Source organism: Arvicanthis niloticus, chromosome 7 (assembly GCF_011762505.2).
Source record: "Arvicanthis niloticus isolate mArvNil1 chromosome 7, mArvNil1.pat.X, whole genome shotgun sequence".
In the NCBI taxonomy this organism is placed as follows: domain Eukaryota; kingdom Metazoa; phylum Chordata; class Mammalia; order Rodentia; family Muridae; genus Arvicanthis; species Arvicanthis niloticus.
Genome location: NC_047664.1, coordinates 8,737,710 through 8,761,816, shown reverse-complemented (window position 1 = coordinate 8,761,816; position 24,107 = coordinate 8,737,710). Strand labels below are relative to the sequence as shown.

The 24,107-nt window shown below is 45.8% G+C and overlaps 1 protein-coding gene and 1 non-coding gene across 3 annotated transcripts; one reads left to right on the top strand and one right to left on the bottom strand.

Annotated features, from left to right (window-relative positions):
- Positions 1-17: 17 nt before the first annotated feature.
- On the bottom strand, positions 18-23,233 carry Leo1 (LEO1 component of Paf1/RNA polymerase II complex). Of its 2 annotated transcripts, none has more exons than XM_034509348.1 (12): positions 23,065-23,233; positions 18,184-18,945; positions 17,339-17,443; positions 14,959-15,053; positions 13,987-14,132; positions 12,896-12,980; positions 10,149-10,243; positions 9,087-9,221; positions 7,740-7,875; positions 6,758-6,944; positions 4,286-4,383; positions 18-254 (listed from the first exon to the last, which is right to left on the bottom strand). In XM_034509348.1, exons 1-12 carry the CDS (start codon positions 23,120-23,122, stop codon positions 150-152), a joined length of 2,007 nt encoding a protein of 668 aa, XP_034365239.1. In that variant the 5' UTR covers positions 23,123-23,233; the 3' UTR covers positions 18-149. The 2 variants fall into 2 exon arrangements, with proteins under 2 accessions (XP_034365239.1, XP_034365240.1); XM_034509349.2 differs by having other exon boundaries at positions 68-250; positions 23,065-23,211.
- On the top strand, positions 367-472 carry LOC117713267 (U6 spliceosomal RNA). The gene has a single exon (XR_004607431.1). It is a non-coding gene; the product is annotated as a U6 spliceosomal RNA (small nuclear RNA).
- Positions 23,234-24,107: the final 874 nt, after the last annotated feature.

Here is a 24,107-nt window from a genome sequence, read left to right as displayed (position 1 = left end):
TTCTCAGGCATAGGGACTTGCCTTAAATGTTTTATTACAATTAAAATTTCACAAACAGATCAATTAATTTCAATCAAAATAACTCATGTTTACACTGTATTTATAGACAAGCTGTACAATAAATATATAAAATGCATTCAGTTTGTAATTCAGTCTTCTTCTTCTTCTTCTTCATCACTGATCACATACTTCTTATGCTTTTTATTTGCTTTATCATCATCTTCTGCTTTCCTCTTTCCAGAAGATTCACCTTCCTGAACAGATAAAAACATTCACAGTCTGAAAGTCAAACCATCTCTAGGGAAGTTTATCAAACAGCAAAGTTGAATGACTCACTACTAAAGAAACTTTAAAAGTCCCGCAGTGGCTCACTTCAGCAGCAGCGCGTGCACTAAGACTGGGATGCTACAGAGAGGATTAGCATGTCCCTGTGCAAGGATGACACACAAGTTGTGAAGCGTTCTATATTCCTACAATAAAAAAGTGCAGGGCACAGTGGTGCAGGGCATGGTGGTACATGCCTTTGATTCTAGCACTTGGAATGCAGGAAGCAGAGGCAGGAGGATCTCTGTGAGGTACAAACAAGCCTGATTTACACAGTGAGTTCCAGCCCAGGCAAGTCTGCAAGTGGTACCATAAATAAATTAATTAAATAAATAAATAGTGAGAAAATGACAAGATAACTGCAGAGTTCAAGCCCAGTGGATTGTCCTGTACAGGGAAACCACTCTAGACACAGAAACCACAAGGACCTGGGCAATGGAGTCTACTCTAGAAAAGGTTAGGACTCTTCTGAACAAGGAAGCACATGGGCGCACGCAGGCACATGCGCCCGGTTTCACTTGTCCTGATGGAACGTTCCCCCATGATCAGGAACTTGATCAACAGTAACTCTTTTCTCAGCATTCAGCTTCTCCTCCCTATCTAAAATTCATTATTTTAGTATTAATTCTTAAAATAATTTTGTTTGGATATATTAAAAACATCATAAATGTTTTTGAGAAAATATTTAAAGTCCTCAAAGGCCTATATACACAAGCAGAGAATCTATTAAATTCTATGAAATCTATTAAAATCTATTCAATTCATTTGCACAATCCTCTAACAGCAACATCACGTAGAGGTTTTCTAAGGAAGCAGCTTTGACAGGCAGAATTCAGCTTCACATTTTAGTCAACAACTCCCTTCAACAACTCTGACACTGGCTGACACTTCAGAATTGTCACAAACCACACCCCCCACCTGAGTTAAAGACATGAGAAGCTGGATTCCACAGACCAGAGGCCAGCTGCTAGCAGGATGAGTGAGACCTTGGACTGAGTCCCTAGTACCATAAGAACAACTTCTGTGGACACAGAGTCAGGGAAGGCCGCAGAACGCTTCAAGATGCAACATGACATTCGCGCTCTGTACCTGATCTCCTCGGCTGAGCCTCTGAGGACAGGCAACACTCTACACTTGTTTCTTGCTTTTCTATCCCAAATGTATGCCTGTAGACTGGGAATGCCACCGGAGGGCTCAACAAAGTTTGGAGACTTCACAAGAACACCCCAACTGGCAGCAGTAAAGCAAACCCAGTAACAATACTGGAAGACGGATCGTGCCTCCAGGGTGTGACAAGTCACCTCCTTTTCCACTCCCCAGCTTAGAGTAGACCCAGATCCTTCTCTTGGGCCCCCATCAAGATAGGCAACACCAACTTTTCTTTTCATTAAAGAATCTTACAAACACATTACATGCCTGCATATACACTGTGTTTCGTGTCTAGCTCTAAAATTATTTAGTGGAAGATACTAGATTTGAGTGGCTGAAAGAACTGGCATAGTACTTCTAAAAATGTATGTTCTTCAAAAGCTGTTTGACGAGGTACAGCATCAGCCCAAGGTCAGGGCTCGCCCAAGGTCAAGGCTCGCCCAAGGAAGTCTAAACAGCACCAGGTCCAGCTCACTGTCAGGGCTGAGCAGCTGTGGAAAGCCTGCCAAGACCGATTGATTCCCTAGAAGCTATAAGCAACCACAGCACAGTAGCCCCAGAACTACAATGGAGCCCTTCAGGATAACCACACAGAATGCTGCCTTACTGAACACAGCTGAAACATGCCCCTGTGCCATACATACTGAAGCAATAAAAACAAGACTAAACTCGAGCTTGATTACACAGTCATGAACATGGGTTCCTACAGACACAGGCAGCTGTGACATAAAGCAGAGCAACTAAGCGGGTTCCAGAAGGGAGAGGCAGAAGAGGGGAGCGAGGCCCTTCTGATTAACGGTTCCCACCTCTGCTCTCCAGTCTCCATCTGATCTGTTCAACTCAATGTTCCCTTTTCTTAGTCCCCTCAGGGAACAGAGAACAAGGCCGTCCCACTCTTCCCATTTCACTGTCTTTAAAGGAAGAAACAGAGGCTTCCCACAGGTTTTACTACAAGCAAAGGGGATGGCACTGGGTAAAGCACCCTTCTTTACACTGTTCTCCATTTAAGCTGGGTAAAGAAAGGCAGCGTTCCATGTCAACCTGGACGTCACCATGTCCCCACATCCTGCAGTATTGACTACAGCAGTGACTCTCCTAGGCAGCAGTTATAAGGCATTGGACCATAGGACAGACTCAGGGAAGACAGCTGCCTTGCCCCATGGCATGCAAATGGGAACTGGAAGTATGGGTAGCCCTCAAATTCAATGCTGCAGCTGATGATAACCCCCCCCCACCCCAATATCTGTTTTTTGAGACAGGGTCTCACTCCAGGGCACAGGTGCCCTGGAACTCACTAAGTGTAGCCTCTTGGAAGCTATGAACCACCATGGGGTACCCTAAGTTGCCCTTACCCTCCAAGCCTGTTCTGGCAAAGCAATAGTTCCTGATGAGGGCATCCTGAGACCTGAACATCCCCTAGTCTTAGAAGCACAGGCTGGCTCCTGGCCTTTGAAGGGGATTTGTTATGCAAAACAGCAAGAAGGTTCCTCTCAACTGTTTTTACTGTCACCCACCACTGAGCTGCCTCACTGGAAGAGGCAGAGACTTGGAGGCAGAGGTGAAACACTCATCAGGAAAGGTAACAGAGTACAAAGATTCTGAGAGTGCTGGGGGACCTGGAGGAGGGGCTGCTGTAAGAGAGCCTGACGGTCATTCAGAGGCGGGGTAAGGCACAGGGCTGCACTGTTCCCAGCCCAGCCAGCCACAGGGGAAGCTGTCAGGCACACCTCTTACAGGCATAAACAGTTCCACGGCACTTCTCAATTCTCACAGTTCCGCTCGCCAAGGAGTAAGCATCTGCTTAGAGGAGAGCCCCCGTCTGCCAACTGTTCATCACACTGTGAATGTACTATTGAGATGTTACTTCATTTAACTCACAACAAATATGTTGCAGAATAACGTTAAATTCTGCCTGTAGTGAGCTACTCCCAAGAATATCACAAAATACTACAAGTGGTATTCAACAATAACCTAAGAATGTACTTTTGCTTCACATGGGAAAAGAGTTCAAAAAAAGCCCAAAATGAGTAAATTAGCTCAAAAACAAAACAGGAAAATATCTACTCCCTACAACATGGCCGACCAGTACTTAGAACAGCTCTCACTGAAAATAGCAAATGATGACGGTAAAGCAAAACAAAAACACACCAGGGGCCAAAAACTCAGCGAAAGCAAGAAGGCAGAGCAAAGCAGGGCGTGGAGCAGGCTCCTCAGAGACACTGAGCTATGTGACCACCCCAGGCAGGCAGGACAGCGGCCAAGGGCCCAAAGCCTTCTGTGTAAAAACAGACTGGGGTAGAAGCCTAGCACTGGTTCTCTGAGTCAGGGGTCCACAAACTTAAAATATTTGTGCAGTATATGGGGGTGTACTCTGTGCTACAGTGTGAACAGACCAAACTGCATTGTCAGGCTTCACGGCCAAATCAAGCGCTTCCATTGTGCAAGGTATCTAGAGAGACTTCATTTTGGGATAGTTTCAGGTGGTCCTAGACCTGGAAAGGACACTCCAACCTGTTGAGCTGCCTGCAGTGTTCAGACATTGGTCTGTCATGCGTTCGCTATCTGGGGTGAGTAGAGCTGTGTCTCCCCAGGGAAAGTTTTGTCACATAACAGTAATCAGGACAAAGTCAGAGCCTTATGAACTGAGCGGGTACTTCTACAAATGTGGGCCCAAGCCTGGCCTCACCCCATGCAGCTTGTGGACTAGGACCTTTCTGAAGAAGTCATTTGTGTCTGTCCTGGAGCTCCTCCTCATCCCAGGAACCAAGTCCTAAGTACAAGGCAAGCCTGGAATCCAGGGTGCGTGGCTCACCTCATCACTGTTGAGCTTCTTCGCCTTGAGTAATCTCTGAGCTCTGTCTTCTTCTGAGCCTTCATCACTGTCTGAGGAGTAGATTCTGGCCCGTTCCTCTGAAAACAAAGCAATTATACGGACTCATTTTTGAAGAATCTATTCATTCTTGGACTTTCCCTCCAATAAATCTTCAGTTTTCTCTGTACATTTTCCACAGAGGAACAAACTAATTTTTATTTGTCGCATTCTTCCATGTTGTGTACATGTGCACACGCACGCACATAGAGGCGTGAGAGATCAGCCTCAGCCGAGCTTCCAGCTTATTTAGTGAGGCAGGGTCTTCCTGCCAACCTTAGAGCTCACCAATACAGCTAGTCTTCCAGCCAGCTCACTCTGGGGATTTCCTGTCTCTGCCTTCCAAAGCTGAACTACAGGTACCCCCCAGATCACACCACCTACCATTCACACAGGTTCTGGGGATCTGAGCCCCAGTCCTCATGCTTGCACGGCAAGCCTCCTCAGGCCCAGTGTAACTTTTCTTTTGTTTTAAATATGTTAAAATGGACCAGGCCTATTCTTTCCAAACAGAATGCCTTGCAGCTCCCCATGTCGTTGCTAGGTGAGTGCCGGACTATGCTGGGGACCACTGACCTTGTCTACCTGGTTTAAATCTTTGATAAACTGGATATTAAATGCCCTATTCCTTGAATGCATCTCTAATATTTTTGCATGAAAAATGTTACAGGTAAGATTTCTGTGATAAGTTAGCATTGGCAACATAAAGAAAGCCACTGTACTAGGGTCTCAGAATAGGTAGGTAAGGTATAACAGGCCATCAGAACAAATACAGCCCTGCAAGACAATAGTCAGGTAAAGGGAAACTTAGGTGTTGGCAAACCTTATCACTCAGCCGGGACCAAACATAGGCCCTGAGTTTTGTACCCAGTGCCACACACAGCACAACACAACACAACACAACACACAGCATCAGCAGAGCTCATTTCTCATTTCACAGATAAGGCAAATGGCATTCAGAAGTAATAAGTCACTTGCTCGAAGCTGACAAGGTGAGAAAAGCAGCTTTACGAACAAATGCATGGCATCATGCACGGAACGCACTCTGTCACTCCCCACCCCAGGGTCCAGGCACCATCAGTAGGCTGACTTATTCCAGACAACATACGAGAAGTTCACAGAGGTACAGAGCCCTTCTGAGGTCATTGTTAAAAGGTGGCAGAGGCTAAAGAAATGGTTCATTGGTTAAGAGCACTGATTGTTTTTCCAGAGGTCCTGAGTTCAATTCCCAGCAACTACATGGTGGCTCACAACCATCTGTAATGGAGATCCAATGCCCTCTTCTGGTGTATCTGAGGACAGCTACAGTGTACTCATACACATAAAATAAATAAATATTAAAAAAAAAAAAAAAAAAGGTGGCAGAACTACCTGGGCATGGTGATGCATGCCTGTAATCTCACACTTAGGACACTGAGGCAGAGGAAGTTCAGGAATCCAGTCCATCTTCTGAGTCTGCTTTTCTTTCTTTCTTTTTTTAAAAATACATTATTGACTTTATTTAATGTGTGGGTGTTTTGTTTGCATGCATGTCTCTGCACCATGTATGTGCCTAGTACCAGCAGAGGCCACAAGAGGGCATCATATCTTCTGGGACTAGACTTACAACCAAGAGCCTCACCAATAAAAGGGAATACATCAGAGCACAGCTTAGAGATCAAACAAGCTGTCTCGTGTGTGCCTGGATTCAGTGTGTGCTAAATGAATGCCAAGCACTATGAAACAGACCCTGCAAGGAAGACCCTGCAAAGCTGACGGGCAGAAGAAAGCACCATGTGTTCTCAATAGCTGGGTTTCTTTTTAACTGTCAACTTAGCTTAGCAAGCAAGTTAAGGCCTAGAACAGACCAGCACTTGAGAAGCTGAGGCAGAAAGACTGCTGAAAAGTTTGAGGAAAAATGGACTAGAATGAGACTCTTCCCCAAAACAAAAATTGTCAACTTTTCAAACTGGAAACCAGAAGGTCCAGGGGTAAATTTGTATGGGGCCTGATACATGCATGTGCCTGCAACCCCAGCACCCAGGACACGGACAGCAGGGGGCCGTGCAAGGAAGGACTCCAAAGACAAAACAGCTGGAAGGAAGCCGCCCTTCAGGATGGTCTCAAACAACTACATGGTGACACTACACTGAGACCTAGCAGGAGACACTCAGTAACACCAACTTTTTTTTTTTTTTTTTTTTTTTTTTTTTTGAGACAGGGTTTCTCTGTGTAGCTGTGACTGTCCTGGAACTCACTCTGTAGACCAGGCTAGCCTTGAACTCAGAAACCCGCCTGCCTCTGCCTCCCAAGTGCTGGGATTAAAGGCGTGCGCCACCAGTGCCTGGCTAACACAGACTCTTCAAGTTGTGCAATGTCTGGCAGTCAGCGCATGCGCGGGCAAACACACTTGCCGCAGCTCTACCCCACACTCACCACGGATGCCCCCTTTGTAGCGGTTTTTAATGGCAGCCAGGCTGACAGACTCCTCGCCTTCCTCCTCCTCATCATAGCGATCAGGCTCCAGGTAGCTGGCGCTCAGCCCCCGCTGGTGCTGCTTCTCTCTCATCCGGCGCTGCTGTGACTCCCTCCTGATGGAGGCCCTCAGGCGTTCTTCTTCTTTCTGCAAAAAAGCAAATAAGCCATCTGCTAAGGTTTGATAGTGACCCCAATTCCATGCGTTGGAAGCTAAATCCCAATTAGCTAATTTATCGGTTAAGTGGTAAATTAATGGACCGATGGGCTGTCACGGGACTGACCATTACAGAAGTGAGGCTGCTGTCATTCACTCTACACTGCCATGGATAGTTTCCACCATGATGGAACACAGGAAGGCCTTTCATCAGCTGCTGCTTCCCTTGCTCTTGGACATTCTTAGTCATGAAACCTTTTTTCTTCTTAATGAATTGTATCCTATTTATTCTGACTGTTGGGGTAGTTCAGCTCATGGGCACTGGCTTTACCCTTCTACTATGGAGGTGTGAGGATTAAACTCGGGTTGTTAGGCTTACGTGGAATAAACTTTATACCTTGCTTTATACCTTTGGTTTTTATACCAAACACCAAAACTCCCAGTTCCTCTGTGGGACCCTGCTCGAGGCTTGCTGCATCCTCTCCTTAGCCTGTCCACTGAGTTCTGACATAAGCTAGTGTAGATGACTTAGTGGGTATTTGATATGTGGAAACTCAGCTATTTCAGTGACTAGTTTTGTGGACGTTACAACCCAAGAGCTTGCATCTATTTTATCAGCATCTGCACATCTTTCTACTTGATAAAAGCTTAGGAAATGAACCTAGCTCGTGCCATTGGAGGAGGGAAGGGAAGTCCAACCAGAGATGATGAACAGACAAACAGGCGGTTTGGGCAATCTGTCCTTAATACACAAAACCGTTCCAGGATAAAACCTAGGCAACGTACCTTAATCATCTCTGTGCGCTGGCACTCAGGATCACGACCAGCCATTGGCAAGATTCTAATCTTCTGTGTCTTTGAACATCTGTCTGCAAGTGACAGAGTCATCTTCCTGTGTGTGGCACTGTCTGTAGAATGAGGCCTGTGAGAAATGAACAAAACCTTCCCGCTGTTTCTCATGGATATTTGTGAACCAGTCATACCCACATCACAAAAACACAAAGCCAGCAGCCAAAGAACAATTTACAGGGCCAGACCTCTAAACTGAATATTCTACCTAGAGGACGGGACTTTCCTTCCTCTAGCTCAGTGGCTCTCAACCTGTCAGTTGTGACCCCTTTAGAGGTCTAATGACACTATCACAGAAGTTGCATGACCCTTGTACAGGGTCACACATCAGATATCCTGCGTATCACACATTTACCTTATGATTCATAGCAGCAGCAAAATCACAGATATGAATAATTCTATGGTCGGGGGTTGGTTGGGGTCACCACACCATGAGGAACTGGGAAGGTTGAAAAGCACTGCTCTAGCTCAAAGAGATAAGAAAAGTGAAAAAGAGAAAGCTGGAGCCAGCCGGGCACTTGAGAGGCAGTGCCTCACAGATGTTTGAGTTCAAAGTCAGCCTGGTCTATGAAGTGAGTTCTAGGACAGCCAAATCTACACAGAGAAACTATCTCAGAAAACAGAAAGGTATGGGGTGGGATGAAGCCTGTAGTACAGCGGGACCCCAGAGGCAGCAAACAGCCAGGCTTGAGCAGCATTAGTGCCCAACATGTGCTCGCACATCACCCTGCACCTCCCTCATCACAGCTACCTACTGAGACAATCTCACAAAATGAGAGTTGTCCAAGGTCACGAGCAGAAACAGTTTAAGCACTACAATTAAGAAAGTCAGTGTTCCCTACAGAGTACTGTCACCCAGGAAGGGGGTCTGCTTATCCCCAGAGAAGGGTGACTACAAGTGCCCAGGGTGTTCTAATCTGCCTGGGGGCACATTCCCAGAGGCCTGCCGCAACAGCACAGAGGTGACCCGACAGCCCCAGCACTCACATCCCCCAACTCAGCGCCTTTCCTCTGACACTAGTACACACAAGCCCTAATTATCAGTTTGTTTCCAAGTCAACTTTACTGAAAACAAAAGGATACATTTGACCAGCACAGACAAGCACTTTAGGATTCCTGGCAAGCAACTAAAATAGCAACTTTGTGTTTTACAACACAGCCTCTGAGAAAGCTGCCTGAGCCACCAGAACTAACCTCTGGGCTGAGCTACAGAGGGAAGGAGGAGGGGCGGGAGGAGATGGGGGAGGGCTTCAAAAACCAAGCAAGATTACTAAGAGCACTTACCTGAAGGTGAGCTTCGTTTTAAAGACGGCCTGCCCCTGCAGCCCAGTACCTTGTCTTATGAAAAGATGGTTGTGGTCACCCTGCAGTGGAGCTTTGTACACATCAAACACTTCATTCCCTAAGTGCAGGGACATGCTGAAGAGAAAAAAGACCTCACATATTAAATCAAAGGCTTTCACCGTACAGCTTTAATTACTGAAAATGTGAATCAATCAGTTCCCCTCTTTACACAGAATGAAGAAAATCATCATACTGGGGAAAAAATGACCTGACAGAAGCCATACCTGCTGTCACTCAGGTCCAGCCCCACTATGTTCCCAGTGAAGAATACTTTTCCTCACAATTTGAGTAGAATTCATGGGGCTGAGAGGAGGGTTTACGATTCTAAACTTACATCATGTTAGTTTATTGTCTCCCACCTGCCCTAGTATAGCTGTAGCCATTTTGCTCCATGCCACCAGCTATTTCTTATTGTTGCTGTAATATGCCTGCCAGTCATTAACACAGAAAAACAACTTGGCCCAGAGCACGGTCATGCTGACCACATACCCTGTTATGCTCTGTATGTTAGGAAGTTTGTTAATCTAAGAAGAAATTCCACAACTATAATCTTCATGTAGGACCCGTCAAACTAAAGGTCAATATGAACTGTTGTGTCTAAAATGGCTGGAGTCAGGGCTGACCACCAGGCAGCCCTTCCAGCACCTGTGTGTGAACTCACTGTGGGTTTTGCGGGTTTAGCTTTCACGTCTGACATTAAAAATATGTTTGGGGTTGTAGCCTCAGTGAGCAAATTCTGAGCTATGGCCCTGATTAGTCAGTTTTAGAGTGTGCCTTCAATAAACCATCCCTGTCTGAGACTGGTGTTCGTGTAGTTTGTGGAGTGACTCCTGGACCCCAACACCAACAAGCTCCAAGGATCATTTCTCTCTGGTTTTCTGTGTAGTCACAGGGATCAACTGATGGGGACACTCTAACAAGAGTGGCCCCCGAGTAAGGCCCGGGCCTGGAATCTTCTCTTGCCCTGTTTTGGGTGTTCAATGCCAGGCATTTTGCACTCACCTTCCATCTGACCACTTGACTATCCGTGCATTGCTTTCTTTAATCTCATTTCCTTCTTCATCCCTGCGTATCCGCCATCTTATAGTGTTTTCTACCTGGTTTAAAATACAAAGCCTTAGAAAGCAGGCCTGGGGGATTCCCCTGGAGAGATGCACAGCCGGAGGATAAGTGCCTGTGGTGACGGAACGGACAACAGTGAGACCCTCTTGGGGTGATTAACGGCAAGAGGAGATGACATTGAAACCCTTGGTGCTATGAGTATTAAGACCAGAGCTCACAGCCAGAGCACTGAACACACACAAAGCCCGCACATGCCGGGGAAATCACAAACACAAGAAAAGCTCTGAGGCGCAAGAGACGGAGTGTGAGCCTCTAAGGAGGTTGAAGTAAGACACGTATGGAGAGTAAGTGGTCTCACAGACCTAAAAAACACTGAAAGTGTGACCAAGACCCTCTACCTACCGACCCCCTCTCCACATGTGTGGGGACTCATCACATCACTCAGGATAGGCAAATGCCACATTTAGAAAACGAGTCACCACTATAGAAATTAAAAACTTGATGGGCCTTCCAGGAGAACACAGCACATCAAATGTGTGGGTTTTATCACACTACATCCCGGAAACACTAAAATAACAGCATATAGGGGGAGTACACTCATTCACAGGTGTGGTGGTGCAGGCCTGTGTTCCAGCACATGGGACACTGAGGAAGGAGGGCGGCGGGCCGGAGTCCAGCCTGGGCTAAAAGGACAGAGTTGAATGAAGATGAGGATGGCAAGGAGGAGAAGCAAATACTTGGGTCCGCCCATGCATCCCTCCTCCTCTGCCATCAGCCTCAGCACCACAGCTTTCTGTGCAGCCACGCTCAGAAGCCCAGTGGTTTGCTTCCAGCTTTCCCAGGTACCAGTTCCTCACTAAGTGACGACTGAGTCAGCTAAGTAAAGACCTGATAACATCAGACGTGACAGCAGTTCTGAGAAAATGTCATAACCATCTACTGAAATAAGAGTGGTCAAGCTGACAGGCATATTAATAATTCTTTATACTTTCCCTCCTGTATTCATGTGGGCTTGGAATTTTAGTAAGAATTTAAATGGAGCTAGTGAGATGGCTTACCAAGTAAAGGTGCATGCCATGCCACTAGGCCTAACAAACCCAAGTTCAATCTCAAAGCCTTGCTGAAAAGCACCAACTCCTAAAAGTTGTCTTCCAACCTCCCCATCAATAGGGTAGATTGTGGACACTCACATCAAAAACAAACACATAAATATATGTGATTTTAAAAATTTAAGGAATTGGATATATGGGAACATCCCAGGCCTGGGAGGTCACTTGGGAGGCCACAGCAGAGGATAGTTATGGGATCACTCCCAAGCCCTTGGTCTACCCATCAGGGTTGTAAGAAAATGTCAGACAAGGCAGACTGGAGGATTTCGCCATTGCAACCCCATCCCATCCCTCCTGATCCTTTCCAAACAGTTCTACCAACTAAGGACCAAGTATTTAACTAGATAAGCTTTTGGTGATCATTCTCATTCAAACCAGCACAGGTATTATCAACTAAGAAGACATTTTGAAAGATGTCTTTGAGAACACACAATGAAGTCTCATTCTACAGAAATAAAGCACATGGAAATATTCTAAAGACACAAAACCTCACAGAGCCACATAGCTCGGCCCTGGTTCATTAAAGAACTAACTATGCCACCAACTGACTGGAAGACTATTCACCTTGTCTCAACCATCACTCAAGAAACAAAGCATCTAGGGATACTTTCAATCACAGCCCGAGAGTCTGAAGGAGAGCTAGCTATATTAAACTCTGACACTTTATGCTTGAAATACTTAAGGTTTTGGAACAAAACAGTGATGCCTAACCTGTGATTCTACACCGGAACATGATGGCTATACTGCCATTCACTGCTGCATCATGACAGAAAACAGAAAAGTGCAGAATGATTAAGTTAAAAGGAGCAAAGAACCACCACATTAATTTATATAAATGATGGAAGGAATGAAAAGCAGAAAAATTATGTCAGAGGCATTAAAGTAGCCATGAAAAACAGCACTAACTCTAAATCAATATACACATGTTCCAATATTAATAGATGAGCTGGCAGTGCAGAGACAGTCCAAACCACCCATCAGTCTAAACCTACCCGTTGGATGATCTTGAACAATTTACTGGCACATTTCATCCCCTTTCTCACTTGCTCCGCATTTCCACAGTGGTCACAGAACAGCTCTAGACAACTGTGCCCTTAGACAGGAACCATCTTTACCAGTGTTACTCAGGCACTCATGAAGCTGTCGTATGTGAAGAAGACAGTACTACGGAAAATGAAGAAGCTCAACCCTTAGTCAGGCATGTAGCAAATGCCTGTAATCCCAGCATTCAGGAGTTGCAGGAGGTAAGGTCATGTGTTTAAGGTCACAGTAAGCCCCTGCCTCAAGTTAAACAACAACAACAAAAACAAACAAACAAAACCCAAGTGTAAACTGCAAGGCAAGGGCCTAGGTTCAACCCCCAGGCAGCATGTAAGACACCAAAGATGCACCTCCAGGAAGAGTCCAAGCAGAGGCTGAGAGTTCAATCCCCAGCTCCACAAGGATTCTGAGAAGACATATGGCTCACACTCAGTTGACAGAACAAGAAACACAAAAACCATCTTCAAAGCCCAAGTCTTGGAGACTTGGTGTCTACCAGATTGACTCTGTAAAAAGAAAAGCAAAGTCTGCAGGTACCTTCAGTTTTAACCTGGTTCTCCCTTCTTCATCCAGCATCTCCTCATCTTCAAATTCATCTTCATAATACTGAGGATCAAAAGGCCTATGAAATATTTTTAAAATATGCTATTAATATTTTATAAAGAATACTGCCATAATGTAGTCATTATAAGCCATATATCAAATGTGTCCTAAAGTTCAACTTGAAAGAAGTATTCAAAATATACTAAAATTTAAAATTTTGATGCTGCTATATATTACTTGAAATAATATACAAACAAGGCTGCTAAACATTCCAAACAGCTGGGTGTGGTGGCACACACTTTAATGCCAGTACTTGGGATGCAGAGGCAGGCAGCCCTGGGAGTTAGTCTGCTCTACATACTGAGTTCCACTCCAGCTGGGGTTATATAATGAGACAATGTCTAAAAGAAAAAATTATCAATTTTTCATATTATAAGTCTTCCAAAGAAAAGACCATATCTGCCACGGCTTCCTGCATCATTGTCCTCGTGGGGGAGCGTGTAAGTGCCTCAGGTGTGTGAGTGTTGACTTAGGGACCTCCATCAACACGGCTCAACTGCAGTGTGACTCCCACAGCTTCCCACTGCAGTGCTGTTGGGCTGCAGGAGTTACTAAGCATCCTGGAGACTTGCTGTCTACTCATTCCTAAGACAGTATCAAATTCCTAACAACAGCCACAATCAGGAGGCTCACTAATGCTTTTCTGGTGTGGAATGCTTCTTTTACTTTTTCAGACATATTAATGAAGTTTCCATTTTTCTGTTAGTCAATTCAATGAAAGTAAGCAAAATATATTCCTGTATACCCTTCTCTTTCTCTCTCTCTCTCTTTCTCTCTCTCTCTCTCTCTCTCTCTTTCTCTCTCTTTTTTTTACTTTTTTTGTTTGTTTGTTTGTTTGACACAGGGTTTCTCTATGTTACAGCCTTGGCTGTCCTAGAACTCACTATGTAGACCAGGCTGGCCTCAAACTCAGAGCTCTGCATGCTCTACCTCCCAAGTCCTGGGATTAAAAGCATGCACCATCATGACCAGCTAATACCCACATATTTCTAGCCAACACCCAGAAGACATCTTAATGTCCTTACCTGGGCTCTACGCTGAGGAAGTTGGGCAGTTTAACAAAATATAAGTCATTGCCCAAGTCCGTGTTCACTTTGGGGATCTCCACTTCTATTCTGGTCTCAGGTATCGGCTCCTCCTCCTGCTGATCCTGAGGCAAGCCGTTTTCATCCTAGTGTAAGAGAATGGAAGGTTAGAGCTGTGGGGACCAGATGACATCCAGTTCAGGCTCCACACTTCATTACTCAAGGGGACAAAAAACATTGTTTAGTTTTTACTTTGTTCTTTGTTGCATTTCAAATAGGACCTAACTCTGTCATCCAGGGTGGCCTAAAACTCACTACACCAGCCTCAAATTCACAAAAATCCTCCTGCCTCTGCCTTCCCAGTACTGGGAGTCCAGGAAGAACCATATTTAGATACTATCCTGGGGCTAATGCACCCTCAGTCCGATGTACTATTCATCTATCTCCAAGCATCTCAGGAGAAGCAAGCAGAGTCCAGCTGCCTCAGTACCCAGCTTCTGAGAACACTTGTCTCCGAGTGTGTCCCTGACAAATGCTCAATCCGCCAGTGCTTATGTAGCCACTCCAATGGCATCAGAGAAGGTTATCCACATACGGTGAGTCTGAAGCCAGCCTGGGCTACATAGCAAGAACCTGATTCTAAAAGAAAATTTAAAAAATAAAAGAAATGAAGGAAAAATTATTAACAAAGCACACATTTACTTGCATGAATAAGAAAAACAATTAGGTAAAAAGGTTCTCAAGTCCTGGGTGCTCACGGTCTCACCCCGGGAGGCCGGGACCTCATGGTGGCAGCACTCCCTTCTCCTCCTTGGAACCAAATGCTTTCTACAGAATCAAGAAAGTCATCTACTCGCTATAGTTTCATACTATAATTTAGTTAATGACTTTCTCTTCTTAGAGAGAGAGATATCCTTCCCCTCTGAGACTTTCTCACTTGAATATAGGCCAGTTCACACTACTTTCACTTACCACAGGCTGTCCTGGAGTGGGGGGCTTATCTTCTCCATCACTCCCTGAAGATATGTCATCTGCACCTCCGAACAGATCCATGATTCCATTATTATCTTCAGTGCAGAGGGAAAAACACAGAGTGTTAACACCTGGTCTTCATTTTTGTCGGGAACCGCACTACCCCACGTTTGGGGGCCAAAAGTCTCAGACCGCTCTGTCAATATTGGAACCTGCACTGCCAAAAGCTTTGGGGGCTAAATTGTTAGAGCCTGCACTGCCCCAAGCTGCTCCAGTCCTCGGGTCGGGGTTCAGCAAGAGAAAGAGTGAAGACGGACATGAAGAATGGAGACCAGACAGAGTGTGATTCAATCCCATTTATTCTTCAGTCTCTCTTCTTCTCTCCAAGTCCCAAGTTCCTAGCACCAAGCCTCAGGTGCTAATCCTAGTTCCAGCTGTAATAAATCTCAAGTCCTAATCCCAATTCTAAGTTGTTAGTCTCTTTCCCAGTTCCAAGTTCCAAGTTTCTAGTCCAAGTCTTAAGTACCAAGTTACTCTCTTCTGAGTTCTCTAGTCCAAGTGCCTTCTTCTGTCTGCCTCTCGCCTTTTATATGTCTCACTTCTAAGTCACGCCTTTAAGTCTTGTCTCTAAATCACACCTTTAAGTCACGCCTTTAAGTCTCACACCTTTAAGTCTCACACACCCAAGGGAAGATCCTGGGTATCTAAAACAAGATGTTATCAGAGTGTGCTCAGCTGTTGTAGGCTGTTGTAAACAAGTCTCTTGTCAGGGTATATGGCTCAAGATGGCTGCAAGGATGATAGCCACCTTCTGTTGGCTCCCCACACATTTTAACATCCCCAAGATGTCTGGGGCAGCTCCAGGAAATGGCATAAACCCAAGTCTCGAGCATATATGGGGAGAAAAGGGCACTGTGGGACATGTGTGGACAGACAGGCACTGTGGTACGTGTATGAAGAGACAGGCACTGTGACATGTATGTGGAGAAAGTCATTGTGGCATACATGTGGAGAGGCTTGCATACTGCACAGGCAGTTCTTCTTTCCCCCTCCATCCAATACTGTGTGTGAGCCAACACAGCAGGGTGAGCTGGCACAGCAAGGAAACAGGAAGACAGAAGAGTAGTTACAGAGCCATTGGACTAAACAAGCCAGAATTACTGGTAATCACATAGTCTAGGATAAAACTATGAGACTGAGTTAGAGAGACGTGGCAAAGGACACAGCCACTGGACAGCTACAAAAAAGGTGACTAGAGCACTGGAAGTTCATTATTGATTTCCTGTTTAGGAAGTGACCACACCTATCCCCTCCTCATAGTCCCCTCTTAGCTCATGTCACCAGCCAGCTACTGGACATGTATGTGGTTCACTTGTCTCATAGCCTGCATGCCCTCACCACCAGACGGCAAGTTGCACGAGATGACTTAGAGTGTTGGCAGTGTACAGCAAAGCCTCAGGAAACATCAGTGAACAATGGACACAACTACCTAATTCTCACCGCCTTGTAAGAGGGTCTGCATCACCCCATTTTACACCTTAGAAAAAGAGTTTAGTAAAAAATCTGGGGGGCTGGAGAGATGCATCAGTGGTTAAGAGCACTGACTATTCTTCCAGAAGTCTTGAGTTCAATTCCCAACCACATGGTGGCTCACAACCATCTGTAATGGAATTTTATGCCCTCTTCTGGTGTGTCTGAAGACAGCTACAGTGTACTCACATACATGACATAAATAATTCTTTTAAAAATTTTTCTAAAAAAAAAAAAATAAATAAGAAAGAAATCTACCTACCAAACCAATCGGGCCATCTGATTCCAAAGTCCAGAATCTCTATAGTTGATCCTCTAAATATCTGCATTCCTTAAGATAATTTATCTATGCTTTAGAGAATGCCTAATTACCATTCAGCAGTGTAACAGCTGCACATGGCCAAGCATCTATCGCAATCATGTCTGCTGTAACTTTCACACTAACATCGTCATTGCAGGGTCACCCAACCTTTGCAAATGCATCTCAGAGATGACCGTGTGAAGCTCCGCCTTTCCAACAACCTTAGCATCATGCTCATAGGAATGACTTCTTCATGGACCCCACAGTCAAAGAGTACTCATCTCATGTTACACTGTTAGACGGGGAACAAGGGCAGTCAGTCCAGGGCTATCCTTACTCAGGTTGACCATGCTGTCAATTCCAAACCCTCCAGAGGCTCAGCCCCATCGATACATTCACTCAAACTGTAACAAAGAAGCGGGTTCCTAACAGCAGGAGCTTCACAGAGTACACTGAGCACAGACACACAGTCTTCTGTGAGTCACGCAGTCTCAAGGTCTGGCAGGGCACTACAGTTAAGAGCACAGAGCTATGAAGTGAAAGGGCTACCTTTGGGCACCTCGGCGTCGCTGTCTGCCTCCGAATCGGATGGAATCGCATTCTTGCGTTTCATTCGTAAGACTTCATCTTCACTGTCACTGCCTCTTGCAGATTCTAAAAGAGCAAAGTCAGATGGTGTATATGAGGACGGTGTATATGATCACGTCCAAGCTTTACAGGGAAACTGCACACTGTTTATGCCGCGTGCAGCAGTGAGTAGGAAAGAACAGTGATACAGGTAACAGTGTGGATCCGTCTACCATGCATTATGTTAAGTCAAAAAGAAAAGCTAACCTGGCAAAGACCTAATGAGGCTGAGGCACAAGGAGGCAAGAGCGAGTGATGGACCAGGTGAGTATGTGATGAGGTTAGGCCAGAGTTGTGGCTGTAAAATAGGTCTCATAACACGCTGTCCTGTATCATGATAGTGGTAGCCACATAAATCTATAAACATGTCAACACAAATTAAACTGCACACAAACAAGAGGGTGGAGGTGAATATGAAGGAAGAGAAGAAGAGAAAACAAAAATGAAAAACAGGATAATAAAGATGGGAATTAAAGGGACTAGAGCGATGGCCCAGTGGTTAAAAGCACTGGCTGCTTTTCCATAGGACCTGGGTTCAGTTCCCAGCAAGGACATGGTAGCTCACAACTGGCTGCAGCTCCTGCTCCAGGGGATCCAACACCCCCTTCTGGCCTCCACGGGCACTGCATGCACATGGTGCACAGACATGCACTCAGGGAAAACACCCACATGAAAAAAAAAAAAAATCTTTAAAAAGAAACAAGAATGGACCATGGCTGCACCCAGGCATCTGTACCGAGCCACCCAGGTTCCCATGAATGTTTTACCTGACTTCTGGTCCTGCTCCTCCTCATCGTCTGAATGCCTTCGATCTTCATCTGAGACTTGTGGCCTTTCATCATCCGAGTTTTGCATTTTCTCCTCATCGGACACCTGCTGCCGGTCCTCATCATCCGAATTCTGCTTCTCCTCATCATTATCAGAAGCTACTGGACGCTCATCATCAGAATTCCCCTTTTCCTCCTCAGACAGCTGTTGTCTGTCATCATCAGAAAGCTGGGCCCGGTCCTCATCGTCTGTGTTCTGCATTTTCTCCTCCTCGTCATCGTCAGAGTTCTGGAGCTTATCTTCATCAGACCCTTGCTCCCGCTCCTCATCGTCAGAGTTCTGCAGCTTTTCATCGTCTGACTGGTCACTTTTATCCTCTCCGTCCCACTTCTCATCATCTGACTGTGCTTTTTCAGAACCTTCTGCCTCTGAGTGACGGCTCCCTTCGTCCGATCTGTGTCCCTCATCATCGTCATCGTTGTGGGCTTCAGAGCCACTCTGCTGATCCACGTCAGAGGGCTCATTATCCTCGTGGTCAGATCGCTCGGAAGCCTCCGACCTATTGTCTGACCGTTCAGAGTGATTGTCGCTGCCACTGTGATGAGAGGCCCCCTCCTCCTCACTGTCATCTCCGAACAGTTCCTTGTTACTAGGCTGTCCGGAATCACCTCTGTCATCTTGATCACTTTCGCTGCCAGATGCATTGCTGCCAGAGGCACCGTTGTCCTGGTCAGAGTCCGAGTCAGACCCAGAATCAGAATCTGTGGGATCACGTAAACACAAGGAAACATCAGAGGAGTAAGGAACTCTGGAAGTCCATCTCAATTTGGTAACTGGCAAAACTGTTGAAGCCAACTTTCTCACTGTTCCAGAGACAAGTTTCAAGAACCAGAAAGTTCAGTTAAGAAAAATTAGGAGACTCACAGTAAGCAAGCACAGTAGCCCACACCTATCACCTCAGCAATCCAGGAGGCTGAAGCAAAAGGACCAACCTAAATTTGAGGCCACCCTGGGCTACACAGTGAGCCCCAGGCCATCTTGGGCTACAGTGTGAGACCCTGTTGCAAAAAGCTGAAATAATAAATAAATAAATAAATAAATAAGAACTCTTCGTGTTTCACCTCATCCACTCCCCCCTCCACTGCCTAGTTCTCACACATGAAATAAAACAGTAAGCAGCCCTACATTCTGATACAAGGAGCACTACTTGGTTCAGAGTGACTGTCGCTGCCACTGTGAGGAGAGGCCCCTCCTCCTCCTCCTCACTGTCATCTTCAACAGTCCCTTGTCCTGAATCGCCTTTTTCATCTTGATCACTTTCTTGACCAGCAGGTAGTAGTCCCAGCCGGAAGAGAAATCGAGCAGAGCCGAGAGCGAAAGTATAGAAAACAAACTGCCCAAGGTACCATTGGAACACCACATGCACTTTATGGAGTTCTAGAAGACTGTAGTGAGTTTCAGTTTTGTTTACAAGCCCAGGTATGTTATATGAGTATGCTTTTGTTTTGATCCCAGGTGTGGACTATGAGGCTGCGTCAGTTTGCCTGCAGCCATTACCTATGACTCTCTCCTGCTCTAGCAGGGGTGTGATTTTTGCCAGCTGCAGATAGTTTCATTCTGGGGACTCTGTAGAGGGAATAAACACAGAGCCCCAAGAGAGCAGAGGGCACTCCAAGAAAGGTGCGGCTCCTGGCTGCTGTTGCGGTTTGTTAAGTAACCGTGAGCAAAGAGACAAAAAGAAGTTGTAGATATCCTGATGACAGAGACTGCATTGACCCCAAGAAACACAAGTAGCCTACAAAGATCTGCACCCCGTTTCCCTTCTTTCTCTCTTACCTAGTGCTGGCGGTGGAAGGGATCAGAGTGGGAAAGAGCTGGAAGGGAGGCAGAGGTGGAGAACAAATAGGAAAACAAATATGTCAACAGTAATAGCTAAAGAAATAATGACCCGTTTAATGAATCTACACATCCAAGAACTGAATTAATGCAACATTGAAAAAACTTAAGGAATTCACTGCTAAACATATCAAGTTGCCAAAACCTTGAAAACAAACAAACAAACAAACAAACAAAAAAAGAATTGTCTCATACAAGGGACCCTCTATAAAGATGACAGCTGGTTTTTCATCAGAAACCACAGAAACAAACAGGCATCCAAATGTGCACAGGGAAAGACTGCCCAACAAGAACGCCTTTTCTTTTTTGTGGTGCTGGCAACAGGACCTGGCAGTACTAGTCAGGAGCATGAACCCTAAGCCATCATTCAGCCTGAGAGTTTTATATCTTGCAACTATACTTCAAAGAAATTTTAATAATTTAAAGGGCTTTAGGAATCATAGAAAATATTTTCAGATGAATGAATGAAAGTGAAAACATTACACCAAAAGGAAAGCAGTTTTACTCAAAAGAAAATCCTACATTAAAAGGAAACATCTCAGTCAATGACCTATACCTTAACATCTTAAGAGCTCAGAAAAAGAAAATAAAGCCTGAGCCAGGAAGCAGTGGTGAACAACTTTAATCCCAGGAGGCAGAGGCAGGCAGATCTCTGAGTTCAAGGACAGCCTGGTCTACAAGGTAAATTTCAGGACAGCTAGGGCTACATAGAGAAACCCTGTCTCAAAAAAAAAAAAAAGAAAGAAAGAAAGAAAGAAAGAAAGAAAGAAAGAAAGAAAGAAAGAAAAAGAAAAAGAGAGAAAGGGAGAGAGAGAGAAAGAGAGAGAGAGAGAGAGAAAAGCAAGGAAGTCCAAAATAGCAGCAGCAAGGGAACAGAAAAGAAAATAGAAAAACAGTAGATAATCAATAAAACCAGTAGCTGGTTTTTTTTTCTCCATCAAATAAGTTCTTATAGTCTTTGTTGGCCTACCTGCAACTGGTATGTACACCAAGCATCAACCTTGTGCCAATCCTCTGCCTCTTGTCTTTTTGAGTGTTAGGATTATAGAGATGCAACATCATGCCTGGCTAACAGCTCATTCTTTAAAAACATTAACAAAATTAAACCTTCAGGCAGACTGTCCAAGAAAAAAAAAGCAAGACTCAAATTACTAAATTCAGAAATGCAAGTAGGGATGCCATTATAGACTTTACAGAGACAACAATTATGAACCATAAATAATGCTAGAAACCTAGAAATATTCCCCCTGAGGTCAAGAACAGTATCTACTTTTGCAAGTGCCATTCAACATCATAGAGAGAGTATTAGCCTGAGCAAAGTAACTAACTAGGTAAGAGAAAGGGACGGTACAACGTCTCTAATCACCAAGGCATGGTTTCACATGTAGAAAACCCTAAAGGAGTCACAAAAACTATTATCAGCATCAGGAGAGCACCAAGTCACAAGATCAATGTATACCAGAAATAAAACATAGGAAGTAACTACTAGCTGAAAGTGGAACCACACATATGTAACACCAGCACTCACTGAGGTAGGGGAACCAGGGGGATAAAGCCAAGGAAGGCAACATACACAGCAGATCCTGTAGAAGAGAGAGGGGAAAAGGAAGGGGGTGGGGAGGGAGGGAGACAAGCAGGCAGGTCTACCAAGTTGTACCCTGTCACATCCAAAGCAACTTCAAGACCAAGTGCAATTGTCCAGGACAGCACACCAGACCTGAAAGTAAATCTTAGAGCGCTCACTAACTCAATGGTAAGATGGAAGAAAACTGCCATGACCTTAAAAGAAGTTTTAAAAAGGAAGAGCGGGGAAAAAAAGCTCAGAACCGCAATCATCTGTACACTCCACTTCCCTATGCTATCTATGGGTTGCTATGACAAAGCACCACAGGTACAACTCACTAAACGATGCTTTTCAACTGTGGACCCAAAAAGCACTAAGCATTCATGTAAGCTGGGGAGGGGAAACCTGTCTCCTCATGATTACATCCCCAACACCTAGCGAGGTAGCTAGGAAATGACAAGAGATCCTTGTTTATTGAATGAATGAAACGCTTCGTGGGAAAGTGCACACAGAATTGTGCCTCGAAGACATGGAGAATAAAGTAAGAAAAACACGCTAGCAAAAGTTGTGAGACAGCAACTAGTGTACAGCTTATATACTGAATACTATCATAGTCCAAGCTTATCCTGAGTAGCACCGTCACAGGGGAGTTCAGTTCGCTGCTCTTTTACCTAGTGCTCCCTTCACTCTGGAGGAATTCCGTACAAACTGGAGTTGGCGACAATTGGGGGGAGGGGAAAGGAAAATGACTGTTAATTTGGGCCTGAAGGGCTGCAAGAACCCTGAAGTTCATCTCGGATCTTTCCTCGTTCCTCTTCCATTCATATCTCAAATTCAGATATTCCTAGACCTGCGCCAGAAACGCCCCCCATGAACCATCATTCATTCATTCATTCATTCATTCATTCATCACCAAATCCTCTGTCACTCCTCTCCAAACACCCCACAAGCTTCCCCATTCTTACATCACAGACAAGGAAACTGGCTTTCTGCACAGGCTCTCCGAGGGCACTCATTCATCTCCAGTCCTTCTGTATAGCTCCAACCTGATCCCTCCCAGGCCCTTCAGGGGCATCTACAGTCTCACATCAACTAGCTCTTTCACACCCGGCGTTATCACGCCCGATGGGCAATTGAACAGATCTCCACTTATTCACTGCCACCCCTTCAATCGGCCAGGTGTACACGGAGGGGCGCAGGCCACACGTCCTCCCATCTACTCCCCCACGAGCCCAGGCCGGTCCCTGACCCTCTAGGCGCAGAATCGGCGCCCGTCTCCAGGGAGAGGCTGGCACCGCCGGGCATGCAGGGGGCGCTGGGCAAGAGCGTGGGGGCATCACGTTGCCCGGCGCCGCGCCTCCGGCCGGAAAGCAACCCGACGCCCCATGCGCCCATCCGCGGAGCTCCCCGTCCGCCGCACCTTTGCGCTCGGCCTCGCTCTCAGCTTCGCTCCCGAAAAGGTCCTCCATGTCCGCCATAGCTGCTTGGTCCGCGGCCTTGGCCTGATGGGCTCGAACCTGCTTTACGGCCTCAGCCGTCCAAGCACGACGTGTCGTAAAGAGCCGCACAAAGACCTACTTTGCTTCTGTGACCTACTTTTTTGCCGGCACTCGGCGGGCTCCGCCCCCAGAGTGTCTGCGCTAGCCCGCTAGCCCGTTAGCCTGCTCGCCTTTGGGATGCAGGGCAGACTCCTTTACGACCTGTCAGCTGCGGCCAGATTTCTTAAAAATAGTTGAGGGCAGGTGTGGTCGTTCTGCACTGGCTAGGCAGATCTCTGTGAATACCAGGCCAGGTTCGTCTACATAGCGAGATCCAGCCAGCCATGGCTACGACCTAGACCCTGTGGCAAAAGAATAAAAATAAGTCATTGAGAGCTCTAGCCTGGAGGGGTGGTGCAGGCCTGTAATCCAGCACTCTAGAGGCAAAGGGTCAGAAACCCAACTTCATCCTCAACTGCATAGCAACTTCAAGCAGCGTGTGATCCTTGAGATTCCCAGCCTTAAAAACCAAACCAAACAAACAAACAAAAACAAACTGGTGAGATAGCTTGTCAGTAAATGACTTGCCCTCCAAGACTAAAGATCTGGTTTCCGGCTGGGCGGTGGTGGCGCACGCCTTTAATCCCAGCACTTGGGAGGCAGAGGCAGGTGGATTTCTGAGTTCGAGGCCAGCCTGGTCTACAGAGTGAGTTCCAGGACAGCCAGGCCTACACAGAGAACTACACAGAGAAACCCTGTCTCGAAAAACAAAAAACAAAAAACAAAACAAAGATCTGGTTTCCGAAAACCCAGCATCTACTTAAACCCAGGAACCCAGGCATGGCTTCTGACATCCGTAATCCCAGTTCTCAGGTTCAATAAAGGACCCTGTCTTAAAATACAAATGAACAAATGACGGATGGTATTGTCTAGGCCAGCCTGGTCCTCATAGCGCGTTCCAGAAAAGCCAAGGCTATACATAGAA

Excerpts from the sequence above, each read along its gene's own strand:
- Leo1 (XM_034509348.1), bottom strand. The coding sequence starts at position 23,122 with ATGGCGGACATGGAGGACCTTTTCGGGAGCGAAGCTGAGAGCGAGGCC. Across the intron at positions 15,054-17,338 it reads CGACGCCGAGGTGCCCAAAG|ATAATAATGGAATCATGGAT; the intron begins GTAGCCCTTTCA and ends TCTGCACTGAAG. Across the intron at positions 9,222-10,148 it reads GTCAAGTGGTCAGATGGAAG|CATGTCCCTGCACTTAGGGA; the intron begins GTGAGTGCAAAA and ends TTTTCTCTTCAG.